The sequence below is a fragment of the Ciconia boyciana genome, chromosome 4, assembly GCF_034638445.1.
Source record: "Ciconia boyciana chromosome 4, ASM3463844v1, whole genome shotgun sequence".
NCBI classification, from domain to species: Eukaryota; Metazoa; Chordata; class Aves; order Ciconiiformes; family Ciconiidae; genus Ciconia; species Ciconia boyciana.
Genome location: NC_132937.1, coordinates 30,748,934 through 30,766,067, shown reverse-complemented (window position 1 = coordinate 30,766,067; position 17,134 = coordinate 30,748,934). Strand labels below are relative to the sequence as shown.

At 36.9% G+C, this 17,134-nt stretch overlaps 1 protein-coding gene across 1 annotated transcript in view; it reads left to right on the top strand.

The window, feature by feature from the left end:
- Positions 1-17,134, top strand: part of OXCT1 (3-oxoacid CoA-transferase 1) — an 84,869-nt gene that overhangs the window by 30,116 nt on the left and 37,619 nt on the right. Inside the window, exon 8 of the mRNA XM_072859920.1 lies at positions 14,881-14,988. Within this exon, the coding sequence (XP_072716021.1) occupies positions 14,881-14,988 (108 nt within the window). The remainder of the gene's footprint in view (positions 1-14,880; positions 14,989-17,134) is intronic.

The following is a 17,134-nucleotide window of genomic DNA, read 5'->3' as shown; positions in this document are numbered from 1 at the left end:
AATTTCAGATTAAAGCATCTGACCCTCAGTCTTGCTTATTTTGATTAGGCAAATGGTCAGGAGTAGCTGTTCAGTACCCTTTTTGGGATCAGAAATACATTGATTGTAAACTTCTAATGAAATGCGAGAGGTGTTTACTGACCTGAACAATTATATTGGACTGTTACATGCATTTCTTTTGTTTATCTAAGTGATAGGAAGTAGAACCTGCTAACATTCATGATAATAAGGATGTATGCTGGGGCGCAGATAACTGCCTGTAAAGATCCAACTGTGCTGAGTCCAGTGGAATTTCTACTTTAATTTAAAGATGACCAGTATTAAGGGTCAAAAAGAAGTTTTCAACTGAATTGCATGATTCCTGTTATTTGGAAGGTAACCTTTGCAGAGAAAAATGTTAAATAATCCAGTATTGGCAGCATTAGTTAGTTTGGCTTTATCTGTATGTGAAAGCAAAATGATGCAGGAGTTTATTTGTTTTTTAGTTCTTCTGCAGTGTTGCATTTAAAAAAAGTTCTCTGTTCATCTGCTTCTCACTTCATTGTGCAGAACTTGCAGGAGTTAACTATGCAGTCAGAGCTGTAGCTTTGTTTGGACCTGAGCCCTCACACATGCACTCAGCCTGAGGCTTTCAGTTGATTTTCAGATCTATAAACACTTTCCTGCTCCTATTGCAAAGAGGGAGAGTTGGGAAATGAGCCGATCTAAAAGGAACTCAGTGGTCACAAGTTATATACGAGCCACCAGCCCTTGTAACAGTGCAGAGGAAGGGCTTGGCATGTGAAGAAACTTGAAGCCTTGTGTGATCTTATATATGTGGCAACATTTCCAACACTCTCTGTTGAATGAAGGACACGTCTGCTGAATTCAGCAGGCAGCACTGCTGTCAGGCCCCTCAACAGACCTATTGAATTGTGTAATGGGAAATGAAATGTGTAGCAGCTTGAAGTTACATGGTGGCCTCCTGAGTGTGTACCTAGACTGCTAGGGGAAGGGCTGTAGTATTAGGACACTTCCTAAGATGTGCATCCTCCTGTAGAGGCTCCTGTGAGCAGAACCCCACCAGGAGGGACAGCTTTTCATGATGACCCCTCTTTTTTGGAGAGTATCGAGGAAACCCAAAGCCACAGGAAAAAACATGGTGTGACCTTGCCAGGTGTGGGTGTCATGACAGCATGGGAGACGTGAAGGGTGATATAGGTTTGGGCTCTTGCTCTCTGCCATGGAGGAGTACATAAACATCCGTAACAGCCCCAAACGTCCCTGAGCTGTTGTCTGTTTTCTTGCCATTGTTATTCTCTGCTGTGAGACCTACTGAATACTTGTCCCTGGTGAAGTGGTTAGAGATCTCAGCCACTGCCATGATGTAAGAGATTGATAGTGGTAATAGCCAATATGCTTAGAAATATTTATTGACTGGCTGTTCTGAATATCCAGTTTGAATAATTTTCTTGTTCAGGTTGCAGAGGATGGCTAAATATAACTCCCTGTGTAAACAGCATTTCCACCTCAAATAATATCAAGGGAGGGAAAAAGAGAGTGTACTTTCTCATAAAAATGCATTCAATAAAAATCATTAAACCCTGCATTTTATCTCTGGTTGCCTAGTAACAACACAGCCACGTCAGTGAGCACCATTATCTCAGGTACAATGAACTGCACTGCACTAAGGGACAGAAACAGACTGAAATAAGCTATTTGTATCCTGTTATCTGTGCTAAATCATGGCATTGTGTTTTATTGAGGAAACTGGAAAATGAACCTTTTTTTTTTGGTGTCTATTCTTCCAAGTGCTTTAACAACGGCAAAACTTTCCTCAGATGCATAGCTCTGTTCTGAGGAATTCTTCAAGGTTTTTGCACAGTGACAGTTTACTGGAAAAAGCCCGTAAGTACTATTTTAAAGTGGAAAAATAATCTAAAAGAATCTTTTTCCTTACCTGCATGCCCCAGCCATGGAACTCTAAACTGAACCCTGGTACAGGAAGTGGTTCTGGGTTTGGGATGGGCACAGACTTTGCATTAGGATGTGTTTCAGGGAAACCACAGATCAGGATTTGAGGCCAAGAAGTATACAGAATTGAGGTCCTTCTGTGCAAATGCTGTAACCACTGAGCTGTTGTGTTGCTGTAGCCTTTTTCAGTGTTGTTTAATGCTCAGTGATCACTCCATGTGCGTTCAGGGGATGGTTGCTGAGGGGGTGTCCCAAGGATCTGCAGTGGGGGAATGTTTTGTTTGAGAATGCCATTTGGCAAAAGATGGACACTGAGCTGCTTAGTCCTGCCACCTTATCAGCATCTTTTGGCACAAGTGACAGTAGAATTCTAGCTGCCATAATATGTTAGTATAAAAGATGCAAAATATATATGTTATATATTATTAGTATAAGTATGGCAGTCTTTGCATCTTAAACATCTAGGTGGTTAGTCAGGGCTTTTGACTGCATGATTGGATTGACATGCCTAGGTTTTGGCGAAATCCTGAATCAGAGATGCTTGTGGATCTGAATTTAGATAACCCAATTATAGAGTATAGACATTACAATATCCTTTCCCAAAGGAACCTTAGATGAAAGATTTGAGTGAACACTTGTGGGAGAGTAACTATAAAATGCAAGCTCATAATCCTTAGAAAGCATAGAAGGCAAAATGGCAAAATATCAGGAATGCCTCTTAGGAAGACTGATTTCATGAGCTCAAAGACTTGGTAGATGAAGGCTTCTGGGAGGTATAGCTAAGAAGAAATGAAGTTAGGGAAAGACTGCGTTAAGAGCTTGAGAATAAACTTTTCCAACATGGAAAAAGCATTGGAAGAGCAGTAGGAGTTTGACCTTGATCACAATCATTGCAATCTCAAACACAGAAAAGAAAAGTGATGGAAAGTGAGACCAAGGTCAGATGTCTGAGGCTAAGCATTACAACCCTCAAACAAACAAAAAAGCTTAAGCTCATAGGAGCAAACTCAGAAATCTCCAGCCCAGTACAAAATAAAGAAGACTTGAAAGTATCAAGAAATCTTTCTAAAGGTACATACATAGTGGGCTGGGAGACCAAGAACGTTGATACTTGACCACTCAATGAAGAAAGTAAAATTACCAATGCAGAGTACAAAGAAGGCTGAAGTGACTTTTCTGCTTCAGTATTCAGCAATGTTAAAAAGCAGTTTGGTGGCTATTACGGCACCAGTCATAGAAGGTTAAAGAACAAGTCAGAGAAGGATTGGAACTGAAATCCAGGGACTATTAGTACTGATTTGGAAAAGCAACTCCTAGAAACATTTGCACACCATTGCCACAGTAATTTTAGTTTGCCAAAAAGAAGCCCACCCCCAGACTTGAATGCTCTTTTGTTGTTTTTATTTCCTTTCATTGTATTTGATTCCTTGCTTCTGTGTGTGCATTTATTAAAAGACAGAACAGAAAACCAAAACATTTTTACAGCTGTTGTGCGGACCATCTTATGATGATTTGAGAAGCACTGGAATAGACTGGACAAGAAGGGAGTTCATAAGGTAGTTCTTTTTAGTTAACTTGCTCCTGATTTTCAGGGGAATAAACTTCTTTAATTGTTAATTTAGCAATGTGGTTTTGTGGCTTTTTTTTCCTATGGTTGCTTTTCTTTTATATTTATATTTTATTTTATTTATTTATTTATTTATTATATATATTTATATATTTATATAAAAATATATATATAACCCCTAATTATGTGGGTTCAGATTTGGCACTTCATTGCTGGAGTAGTGAATGTTAAGTGGTTAAAATTAATATCAGATCAAACTGTTGCTGACTGCTGTTCAGATAGTTTGACCTACACACAACATTGTGCTGGAAGATTTGAATTTGTTTTTCTTTTATCTGTCTCCTATATTTTATTCTTTTCTAAACTGATACTTTCTTGAATGAGTATCATTAGCTTTGTCAGCATTCAGCTTCAGAAATTCATTGCAGATGTGAATATAATCTTCAATGAAAAAAAATCCTTTTATCCTTGTCACATATGTTAAGAACAAATATGACATTCAAAAAGAACAAGCTAAAGCAAGTCCATGATTGAGCAGTAGATACTGCAGATTGCCAGGAAGTCAGTGTGCTGGGGAAACTGATGGAAAGCCTCTGTTTGCTCCTAAAGCTAAATTTAGTTTTTTTCTTAACAATTTGTAGAAAGCCTGATATACTGTGCTTTTGAAGTATATTTCATTAACAGTACTCATGTCCTGTGTCATGAGAATTTGAAAATTAATTGAATTTAAAATACTCTAGATTTAACTTTTCATTGTATGTACTAATATGTACAATAAATTAATGATAATTCTTATGCCCTGCTTTGTGTGTAAGATGTGTTAATCAATCAATCAATGATTTATCAGTCTTTGCATTTTAAATTACACATGATTATTATATCACTGAAAAGATGGTACAGAGAGATTTTTAGCCACGATTCAAGGAATTTATATGCATATATACTTTTATTTATGTGTCTTAAAGCAATAATTTGTTTTCTGTGCTATTAACATGTCTGATGGAGATTTCTAGTACAAAATGAGAAAGATTTGACATTCAGACTGAGAATCTTACAAAAAGTTCACAATGTGAGTAATTGCCTACTGACATGAAACAAATGCATTTTTTCAGGTGGTCAAAATACTGAGATTTGAAAAGCTGCAGCCTTGTAAGTATTGCTGCAGTGAGAGTTTTGGAGTAATCATTTGAATCAATAGCTCAGATTTTAGTTTTCTCTTGCAGCATCCTTCCCTGAAAATGCTATAGGATAGAATTATTCAGTGAAGAAAGTGAGGATTTAAAGAGAAGTAAAGGACTGAGACACCCAGACTGTCTTGACTTCAAATCGTGCTGATTTTTCAGGCTGCAGAAGATGGTAAAAGAATGGATGAAGACCACAGAGTAGTTTTCTATTTCTGTCTCCCAAACAGTTTCCTGGAGTTTTTTTGAAAGTTGCCTAGTCTTCTGTTTTTTTCCAAAATGGTGTTAAATTGCTTTATAGAAAACCCACGCTCATGAAGTCCGGTGTGTGGAAATGCAGTCCCATTGATATTCCCATGAATTAGATACTAAATTCCTTAGTTTGCCACTTGTGATTAAGCTGGAGAAAGCGATAGCTAAACAAATCTTAAAACAACTTCATGTTTAAACAGGTGTTTTGGTTTTTTTATTATAGAAAAACAGGCACATTACTCTTTTTTGTTAACCTTTGGAATAAGTCAAATGTATTATATCAGTTTTTTCTTCTTGTTGAAAGAAGCAGGGAAAAGCAAAGAGGAGAGCTGGGATATATTCCTGATCAAAACGGGGGAGGTATGTAGCCAACTGGCTGTGTAAGCAATGCACTAAGGAGCACTTGTGCCCCCAGGCTCTCAACGTGCCGAATTTCTCAGACACTCTGAGCATCAAGAGCAGCAAATGAAGATACAAACACATCTAGGAATTAATTTTTTAAGGAAACTAAATTTCTCAATAAAAATAGTTTCAGGTACCATTTTTCCCCACAATACCTTCAAAATAGATACTTGCATTTTTATGCCAGAATTTTTGCCTATTTGAATTCCAGGCTTATGGAAGTTATACTGATGTCTCATGGTTCTCCCTTGTTCTTTTAAGTGAATTAGGTGAGTTCTTATGCACCTTTGTTTCTGTTACTTTGTGCTGTTGGGGTTTTTTTTGTTGGTTTTTTTGGTTGTTTTTTTTTGGTTGTTTTTTTTTCGTGTGTGTGTATTTTGAAAAGTCTTGTAGCTTTTATAATATCTTGGGATGAGGCCAGCTGAGAAACAGGCTTCCTAGCTTGGACAGCAGCACCTTCTTGATGCTGTGGTATTTGGTCACCTCCTGTAAGGCATTTAGGAAGGGTTATGTGCATTTTGTTTGCCGTTGCCACCAGAAAAGACTCCTGTCCCTTCATGCACACCGAAGTAGATTATCCCTTGATTTTCCTGAGCTATGTATGCACTCAGTTTCTCCTTCATTGAGAAAAGCTATTTTTACATGGTTTTGGTCTTAAATTTTACAGAAATGTGATGGTAGATGTGCTTCATTCATTCAAAATTAGAAATAATTTGGAATTTTAAGAAACTCCAGATTTAAGGGACTAAATTGAGTCATCATACAAGTACAAATGAATTGCTGCTTGTGACGGATTCCATCAGATTCCATCAAGGTTGAACATACGCTAACCAAATGTATCCGATTTAGACATCTGCCAGGAGGCTTATGGGAAAGGGGAGAACCAGATGAGTTATATGAAGTTGGCCACTGAACCACCCACTTCAAGACATCGTCTAGACTTTCAGACACAAGAAGAACAAAAATTGCTGAATGACTGTGAAGGTTTATGAGAGCACTGAATTTTTCTTTCAACAATTCAGAGGAATCAGAGACAGCAAAGAAACCTATTATTAACGTATTTCTATTTTGAAGGGGCTGGGAAGTGAAGGGGTAAAAAACCAAACAAACAGTTTATATAAAAAACAGTTTAAATAAGTTGTGTAAGAGTTCTATTGGGAATTTTAAGCCAATTGGTATTGGCTTGATGTGCTTCAGTGATTATTCCTCCTGATTAATAAATACAGAGAGAATAGAAAACCTGGTATGATCAGGAGATTAGCGGTCATACTTGTTATGACCTTGAATATCAGGTGTGCTAAAGACAATTTTTCACTGTTGCTAGAGGGAAGGAAATCAGAATTTTCTCATTAGGCTGTGGAGCACTTTATTCTTATTTTTTATTTCCATGCATGTCTAGTGCTCTCCTTTCCAGGCAGCTTTCAGGAAGGATAATGATTAAGTGTAAGAAAAGTTTTATTTTTCTTTAACTTTTTTACTTAAAATCTCTTGATACCCACATTCCTGTGGTTTCTGATTAATCTGTTGAAAGTCTCTAAGCCACATGACTTACTGCCATCAGTTGTTTTCTTTCTTTCAATCCTTTCCTTGAAAAAAACTCTGACTACCTTCTTCCTTAACACTGTGGAGAAGTTTTATTGACCTTGAATATTTTGGGGTTTGGGGATATCTGCTATAATTTTGAAGGTGAAATGGACCACACTGATCCCTCGTTGAGAAAGAAAGTGGTAGCATGTAAAGTAGCTTCCAGAAATCTTTGTAAATTACCACTGTCTGCAATGAACTTCTGAAAGAAGGAGGATAACTAATACATGTGTGCACATAAAGTGCCATTTCAAGATTATGTGTCTTTTCGTCCCCTTTATTGAGATACTTGCGGGGTTTCTTTTTCTTACCAGAAAGAACTAGCAACATAATTTGTTACAAAATAGCTGCTAATATATTGTTTTACCCTGATTACCTTCCTATATGTCTCCTGCTTAGCATGCTCTGGTCTGATCCTTAGTTACAGGTATTCCTTGAATTTGAGGGTGGTTTAGTTGGACTTGCATAGCCTAGAAAATACAAAGAATTCCTTTTTGGATGGTGCAATTAAATCTCTGATTTTTTTTTTTTTAATTTTTTTTTTTAACTTTTCTACCTCTACCTTCAGTACTTAAATTCCTCTTAGTTAATTTCTGAAAGTAAAGCTTAAATTTATCTCTAGACATTTAAGTTACATTTCTTTGAATGCATAGGAGATGAGATCTCTTTCAGTCTCTTTTCTTTTGTCATTTCTCTGATATGAGTAAGAAAATAAAATCTTTTGTTGAGATTAAAGCTAATTTTTTTTTAGATTTCGATTCTTCTTGATAATATGTGAATAATTTTAATAAAAAAGTCAGTTACTTATTTTTACCGTCTAATCAGTTCAAAGGCTTTCAATCTAATGTATGTTGAAAATAAGCAATGAAGTATGGAATAATATATTTAAAGCAATGTACATTTTGTTTGCAAAAATGTTAAATGATATCATTCCAGTAGGGTTAACATAGTTAGCAGCTATTCTGTTCTGGAGTGGAAGGGTTTGGGATGTGGTCAGTTACCTTATTCAGCAGAAGTACCTAGTACAGGTTAAGCAGGTTCTTTTGCCATTAGCTAGCCCTTAACAAATGAAGACTATGTTCATTGATTGCGGGGCTTTTGTTTGTTTTCTTCTGGCTCTCCCATTATTTTAATTATTTGATTGAAAAATAATTATGTAATGTAATCTAAAAAAATGTTTTCCAAAATTCCCTTTTCCAGATCTGATAAGGCAATTTTATATTGTATTCCGTCTGGGTGGTTATGTTTCATTTTGTGTTAAAAACTTAGGTACAGAATACAAATTGAGCACTTTATAATTAAAAGGTAAGACCATAATTATGCGCCCATTTTTGTTGTCACTACTATCATCCAGTTGAGTATAGTAAAAATAAGCACTGAGCACTATGAAATCACCTCATTTCATCAAGAAAGCACAAGTCACAAAACGTGATCATGACCAGCATGAGTTCACTGATGGCTTATATCAAAACAACCACATTTTAAGAAGGATTTAGGAAGAAATCACTCCTTAGGTGTCCCTGCTGCAGGAGGTTCATTGGTAATAGTGGGACTGGTAGGTTGCTGGATCTTAAAGTAATCTCTCCTACTTTTAACTCAGGTAATTTCACAGTAGAAAAATAGTGTAAAATCCAAATGAATGAATTTAAGGAAGCAAGAAAACAGCTATCATTTAGCACTTTCAGTTTTTGGTGCATACAGAATTATATAGACATATTTGTGCAAATCATCGAACAAGCAATTCCATCAAGTTAATGGAGTAACTTCAGTAACCAATAATAGTTAGCAGACTTTGCTTTTTTCTTCATTATCTACTTTGCGAATGTCTTGAGGAAAAACCTGCAAGTTTCAGTTTATACTTACAGAATACATTTTTACAGTATGTAGTTATAGGCACAGCTGTAGCAGGCATTTATTGTTGAAGTAGGTACTCTTTCGTAAAATCACTTCTATTGTGATTTAAGTGAGTCTGCCTAAATGAGTTTTTATTTTGGGTAAGACTGCCCAGTTATCAGAAAAAATTTAAAAAGGTGAAAATACATTGTTTTGAGAATGTTATTTTCTTAGGATTATTCCTTTGAGAAATTTCAGTATCTTCTGACTTTGAATATGTTCTTGAAACTTAAGAATATCGTGTATCCTGGCTGTGCTAAAATGTGACTAGCTTAAAAATGTCTGAAGAAGTGTAGTTCTATGTATGTGGTAGAACTTTTTCAGAGGCTGGTGGTTAAATTTCTCATATTCTTTAATGCATGCACACAGCTTTACATATAGATAGTTTTTGAAGATAACCAAGTATGCTTCCTCTTTTCTTTGCAGTTGTTATCCCAGAACTGCTATGCATGAGTACCTAGAGCAGGTAATCTAGTGCAGTCTGTTTTCTTCTTTGCTGCCAACCATGCAGCATGGAGGAAGAGGTTGAATGTGTGGAATGGAAAGGGGTGGTTGGAGGAAACAGGCAGCAGGTGCAGAGAAGTGTGAGAGAACAGATAAAGCTTGAGGCAACTAGAAGTGGAGGTAATTGAGATTTAGAACAGAGAAAACAAAAGTGAAATGAGTGTAATCTAGCAGGGGCTCCTAATTTATAAGTATCTGTAGCCACATGGTGAAAAACCTGGAGGCAAACCTAGGATATTTATGTCAGCTTTGCTTCCCTAATGATCAGATATGACATATTGGCAACACACCTCACTGTTTTTCTCTGTGGTGTTCACAGAGGATAACAGTCTACTAGAAACCAGGGAAAAATACGAAGATACATAGGATCTTCATTGGTATGGAACGGGCAAATAAAGAACAGCTGCGTGCTATTCCTGTATTGCAAAGAGAAAGAAACACACAGCAAAATTACAAGAGATAATGAAAAATGGTTTTCATACTAGTTAAATTGTAGAAATGCAATGATAGAGTCTTTTGGGTTCCAAGAAAACTATTAGACAAGTTCATGTTCCATCAGAAGCTATGAAGCAAGGTGGTCTATGTTCAACCTCTGACTGAGGACATCATAAAACTGCACATTGCTAGAAGCTGGGAGAATATAACCAGAAGTACCACGCTGTCTTTTAAGCTCCTATTCTTTGCCAAGAAGAAGGGTTACTGGACTAAATGGACCTTCAGTGTGACCCAGATTAGTCTCACTAGGCTAAAGGTTCTCTAACAGATCTGAACTTTAGAGATTTTTATGGTTCCCCTGACCCTCAGTATGCTTATGAAGACATTTATTCCAAGTCTAATGGGAGCATAACATGGTGATTATTGACCAAGATGTGGCTTTATCAGATTACTTGGTAGTTGCTTGCTTTTTGAAGTTGTTGTAAAAGTCCCTTCTTCAGGATGGCTGTTGACTGACTGTCATTTCATTACCATAGGAGTTTGGCAGGAGTAGAAATGTCATGGTCTGGCTGATCTTAGAGTCAGAAAAGGACAGAACTGAATTCAGAAGATGGTCTGTTTCATCCCCCTGCATGCAGGCAGAACTGAGTAAATTGTAACCTGCTTTGCTCTTTCCTGTAGGCCAATAAGTTTGTATGGTGTGTTTTTAATTTCCCGTGACCTGTTTTCAGAGTGTATTCCACTGTTTTACAATGTCAAAGCTTTTTGTGAAATTCAGTCTAAACAATTAAAATTAAGACTGACTTTTTTTTTGTTATTAGCCATGGGAAATGGTTGATCACAGTTTCTGTGATCTTGAGTGAACCAGACACATGTAACTTTTCCTCGTAGCCCTTATTGTGTTTTTTAAATTTTTTAAACTTCCTATGATTTTATAAATGTTACAATGAATTTTGCAGTGACATCCTGACTCTTCCAGCAGTGAAGTGAAGAAGTGCTCTAATGAGTTTATTTTGAGCATCTAAGGGGCTAAATTTGATTTCATTCTTCTGTTGTTTTGGACATTTGACCAGTTGTAACGTTTTATTCTACTTATCTTCTGCTGGGTATTTTTAGTATTTCAGTTTGAAGAACTGAAGTGTACTAAGATAATTAAGATAGTGATAGAGAGATTTAATAAAGCCAGTGTAAAAATAAGCTACTTAAAAATGCATAGGTTTTCTTAAGCTTTCTCTCCCCCTGAGTCTCTTTCTCACCCACCCACACGTGTACATTTTTGATTTTTTTTCCCATAATAAGGAATTATATTGTCATTTCTGGTTATAGCTTAGTTTTATGAAAACTGAGATTTAAAACTAAAACAGCAGAAAACATTTCACATATCATAAAGGACCTAATTAGGCTGCAGAAATAGGTTAAAGGGTACATACTCAAAGGAAAGGCTTTTTTAGTTTCAAGTGTTTTGGCATGAATAGTTGTGTCATTCTAATTTCCTTGCCAATTTTTGGTCAAGAACCAGAATTCTTTATCTTTCTTACTGGAAGTCCATAACCTGTGAGGTTCCTTTTCTCTCTGTGGAGCCTTCAGAAATTCTGAGATAAAACTATAGAAGAGTAGCTGAATTTCCATAAGCAAAAATAAATCAAACTACTTTAAAAAGGGAAAAGTAGATGTAAATTACAGAAGGAAGTGAAACAAATGACCATTGATTCTATGAGTGCTGATACCAAAAGGAATGGCAGAAGGCTCTTGTGAATCATAGCAGAGAACAGCTTTTATGTTCTGGGCATACTTGCAGATAAACCAGTATTCAGAAATGATTGAATTTACTCATTCTGCTGCCATTGTCAGCAATCAGACAAGATTTGCAAGAACATTTATACCCAGGAAGAAAACTAATAGTGTGAAACTCTTGAAACAATGAAAGGATTTTTGAATCATGCATCAGAGCCTTCCCAGAAGAGGGAACTCAGACCATATGGTCTCTTGAAGTTACTCTTTACCTGCATAGCAAAGACGTAAACATTTTCTATCTTCTAGCACATTGATGAAGTCAAGATTTAAAATGAACACATGTGATCAAGGCAGTCTAAATGACACCAGAGTATTTTGGTTTGCTAATTAAAAAAAGTGCAGAAGGTGGTCTGCCCTGATTAGTTCCCTCCTTATGCTTTGCTAGACTTTGTGTCTTTTGGATGGGATGCCATATCATGTTTTTTGATGTTTACAGGGATTCTTCTGTACATGACAAAATAAAGCCTGAGGCAAGGTAAGCAGAGAGAAGAAAGAACAGAAGGATAAATAAGACAGAGAGCAGAACAAGAAGAAAACTCACACATGTCCTTTTAATTATTAATATGAATGCTCTCATGCATGTCTCATGGAGGCTTAGGCTGTGGACGTGTTACAGAAAAGACTCATAAAGGAATATGAAACCTGAAAGGGAAGTGAATATGCCCAGCTATGGAACTATTTATTTTTGCATTATCATTCTTATCTGGAAAGATGCTTGGGTTATGTCTTACAGTGGTCACAGAAAGTTAAGTTGCTGATTCCCGTAGCCATCAGATTTCCCGGTTTCACTTCCGTTGGCACAGCTTCATCTGTGGTGGCAGTGCTGGCAATACTGATGGAAGCTGCTGGCAGCCCATCTACGGTGTCTCAGCTGGAGTATCATCCAGTTCCCTGTGAGCAGGGTTGGGAGAGAGAGTTGGAGCAATCAGATGACATTTGTACTTCCCCTGCGCGTATTCTTTCTTTTTCATATAAACATGATGATTAATTTCACTTGCAGAACTGGATGATATGTATTCTTGCAGACATTACATGCATGTTTTTAATCCCTGTTCAAAATGCCGTTTTATTGCTATATGGATATTTTAACATACTTAATTACTTTTGATGCTTATTTCACATAATGGTAGAACATGGAAATAGTGAAACACCAGTAAGAATAGTGGGGGGCTGCCTATGAACACAAAGGTGTTCCAGTCTGCAGGGATCCTTAGGCTCATTTGAAATCCCTAGGACAAAATATAGTTTGCCTGTGTTAGGTTCATTTAAGATAATATATGGAAATAATAAATAATTATGTTGATGGTTCTTGTGAGGAAAAGCTATCATGCTGACTGCTGTTTCCAAAGAGACAAAATACTAACCAATTAAGGGAATGGGGTGACTAATAACAAAATCCAACAATTTATTGTTGGATAAATTATTTATTCTATGTATTCTATGGAGGGAGAGATACAGTGTGTCAAGTTTTCTGACAGCATAATTCTGTTGAAGTTGGTTGAATTGTGCCAGCAAGGATTTTGATTTTATAATCTCACTGCAGCAAATAAATGTAGTTCTTTTATAAGAAAGTTCAAATCGGTAGCAATTAGTATTCCCCAGGCCTAATTTTCCATCTGATAAGTGAAGACAAATTTAATTAGAAAAGGTGAATTTGGGAATTCTGCTGGTAGCAGATCATCTGCTTGCGTATGGCTTCATTGAAAAGTCTTGTCTGCTGCTTCTCCTCCCTTTTGAGTGTGTTCTAATAGTAGTCACTGCACCGAGTGCATTGTTCTTCAGCTGTGTGCTTCAGGATTTTTTCATTTTACCCTGTGTTTGATTTGGTCTCCATATTAATTTTAAAATTCATGTATAAAATAATAAACTGCAAGTGAGATAGGGCTTGGATGTGATTGCACCGTTTTTTCATTAATACAGTAGTCTGAATTTTTAAAATATTGATTTGATTGTCTCTCCTTATCTTGTGGATAAGGACTTTCTGGATGTGTCATTCAGCTCTGTGAACACTGAGGTTGGTGTCGCTGTGGCTGTTACTGCCTCTTCCTTACCACCTTTGCCTTACAGATTTCACAACTTGTCTCTCCCTGTCTGTTTACCCCAGGGTGGCTTTTTTTAGGGATCATCTGAAACTGATCCTGTGGTCTTTAGTTTGTTAATTTTTCCTCTTCCTCTGCTGCTTTTAGGGTGGATTTGTTTGTTTGTTTATTGTCACCCTGCAAGGCACAGTAGGAAGGTAATTGTCTATCAGATGTACTATAGATTTTGTTATTGATCACATCATGCAGTAACAGTAGGATGTCAAACTGAATTTTAAGCTCTTTAATGTTTATTCACTGGTGATGGCTGCCAAGTGATGTACCCCTACTGATATGTCATACCCTGGGTCTTGTTTTGGGGTTCTTAGACTTTGGACATTCCTGAAAGTTTACCTAGTTCCTGGTGATAAAGCAGTTTGGAAAATTATTTATTTTGTTTTTGAGTAGATTGTTGCAGATGTTATCTTTGACCTGTTGCTTTAACATTATATGTTTTCTCTGTGGTCGGATGCAGGTACAGCTCTAACAGTAGTGTCTGTTTTGTAGCAGAGTGAGTGCACTCTCTGCACCTGAGACTTGTCAGGGAAAGCACCAGACATGGCTGAGGGTCTGTGCTGCAGGCATCTGGCCATAGCAGAGGTCTCCAGCTAGACCATTCTCAACTCAGATGTAGAAGGAGGGAAAACCCTGTTGTCTGTAGTGCTCCAAATAGGTGACATTTGAAATGTACTATGTGTGGATCAGTGCCATTTTGTGCTGAATATCTGTTTCACTAACTGTAGAGACTTCTAGATCTTCACGTCTTTCTTGCAATCAATTCTTACAGTTCAAATGTTTTCAATTTTATGTTTGAGTACACTATGGAGAAGCTTCAAGACAGCTTCTGTGTTTGTATCCTTAAAATTCATACTTCTGCTTTGTACTTTGACATTTTGTTAACAGCATATTGTTTCCTTCTGTTTGGATGGAAATTATTTGTAGGTACAGACAACTCTGATGTGACTGTACATGGTACATTTCTTCAAGGTGGTCATACAAATTGGGCTGTTAAAACATAAACTACTTTCAATTTGTATGTAGAAATATTATTTGAGAGAAGAGGAAAGATAAGCATCTAAAATAGTCTATTTTAAAGGGTATATCTCTTTTGTCCCATTCCTTAGTTTTCTTGATTTGATCCACTGTATATTTAATACTTGGAACTTCATTGCTAATAAAATCTCTTGTTGAATACTTTTTTCTAGATATTTTCACTTTCCCTCTTCTCTCTGTGTAGGTGGAAGAAATTGTTGATATAGGAGCATTTGCCCCAGAAGACATTCATGTTCCCAAAATCTATGTTGATCGTCTGATACAAGGAGAGAAGTTTGAGAAGAGAATTGAAGTAAGTAGATGAGCTTCTTGGTCACAACATATTTCAGCTTGGACTGTATTTTAGGATTTACAGGGTTTTTACTTTAGCCACCAAGTCTTAGCACTGAGAAAATACTGTGAGAAAGACCTGTCAAGTTTTGCCAAGTACTGGAGCTTAGGTAGGTACTTAGGTAGTTAGTAGTTAGGCAGGGGCCTGAGAATTGAGCCTTGTTTCTTTTACCTCAGCCTCTCTGATTCAGTCCCTGAATAATTTAGAGCAACTGCCTGTAGTCCTGGATGGCTTTAACACAGTTGAAAATTTGATGGAAAATGCTACTTCATTCTCCTTTCTCTCAGTTCACCTTCTGTAGATACAACGAGGGGAACACCTAGACTAAGAGCTGACGTTGACAATTAGATACTTTCTTTTCTACTGGAGACTTTTGACATGGGCACGTAGGGCCAGTCTCAGCCCCTTTTGTGCCATGTATTGAATTATGTTACATGGCAAAGGTCCTGGAACCTTTCTTACCTTTTGTTTAATCAGGAACTTTTTTAGCCAGTGGCATTTCTGGTCTGAATAAAAGATGTCAATAGCTATTAAAAATTGCAGCAATAATATTCCATCACTGAAAACATCCAAGAAAATGATGATTATGTAATTGTTGTTCTTTGTTTCTGTGGCTTTGCCTCACTCAAGCTATGTCCCTATATTCATTTTGGTGACGTGACAATGCTCTTAAAGTGCAATTGAAAATTCTGTATTTCTCCTGTGTCTCCATACTCTGGAGGTGGGAATTATTCAAAATGTCATCAGAAGAGCTGGTGGAGGGGGAGCTATATGACACCAGGAAAAAAAAATCTTAAAAAAAGAAAGTGCTGAAAGAAATTGTAATAAACTTTTAATATTAAAATCAAGTCACAAAGTCCTAGAAAGTCATACAAGGCCCTTTTTCTGAGTAAACTCTTTTATGAAAGTTAAGGTTAAAAAGCTTTTTTTTTCCCTTCCATCTGTTCATTCTGCAAAAGCATATTGCATGTTGTTGAGTAGTTGACTGGAAACAGATGTGTCAAACCTCTTTTTTTTTTCTTTTTTTTTCTTATTTTTTCTTTCTCTGGGCATGTTGTGTTAGACTGCAATTAATGGCCTGTTTCCTTGTCCTGAATGGATGCAATATCTCAGAGAAAAACTTTTACCTTTCATGAGAGAAATCCATTTTGCATTTATTAAACTGCTGTTCTTATTGCAGCTTGGCAGTGGATGAAGAGGTGACTCTCTGTCCAGGGAAGACCTTTATACAAACACCTGATTTTCTTTGGCTTGGCTGCATAAGTGTATTCAACACCTACCTAGTCAACTGCCCCCTTCCCTATATGCTTAAGAAAAAAAGGAAGGGGGGGTGGGGGAGGAGAAGCTACTATAAACTGCACAGCAAAGTTGTAACTGAGATTAATTTTGTTTGTGTAATTTTGTAATTCTGGCAGTGGTGCCTCTCATTAATGGAAGTATAGGAAGGAAATGGCAGATTTATTTACTCTTCCTTAAAAGATTATATATGAAGGAAGTGGCTGTACATTTCAAAGCATTGAGTATGATGAGTGGTAAGAGGAGAGATGAGGAGGAAAGACAATAAAGAGAAGCTAGTCTGTCATAATTCTTACTGACTTTAAATAGCAGTTCCTGCCTAATTTGGCTCAGACATGGTCCCTGTAGTGCAAGTCATACTTTCTATCCAGCCTTCCCTTAGCTGCAGAGAAACCCTCTGTGATTGTTCTTACTTTTTCCATAACTCGCAAATAAAGCAATTCTAGAGAAAATAGCCAAGGCATAAAAAGAAAGTTGCTGGGAAATTCAAGAGGATTGATACTGACTGTTTCTGGCTGCCTAAGAGGAAAGTGACTCCCAACATGGGGAAAAAAGACACTGCAAAAATTCTTTTGTGGTGATAAAAAGGAACATAAGATAATTTTGCCTGATGTGTTCATTGTGGCCTGAAGGAGGAAAGGATCTGAAGATGTGTGGGGGTGCAGGACATGTTGTTGCCCAGAGCAGTTTTATATGCATGGGAGAGATATGCAAAGAACATAATCTAAGTAAACAAAAAAACCCCAATAATTTACAGAAAAGGTCTTACAAACTTCTTGAATGTCATGACATTTTTACCTACATGTGATTT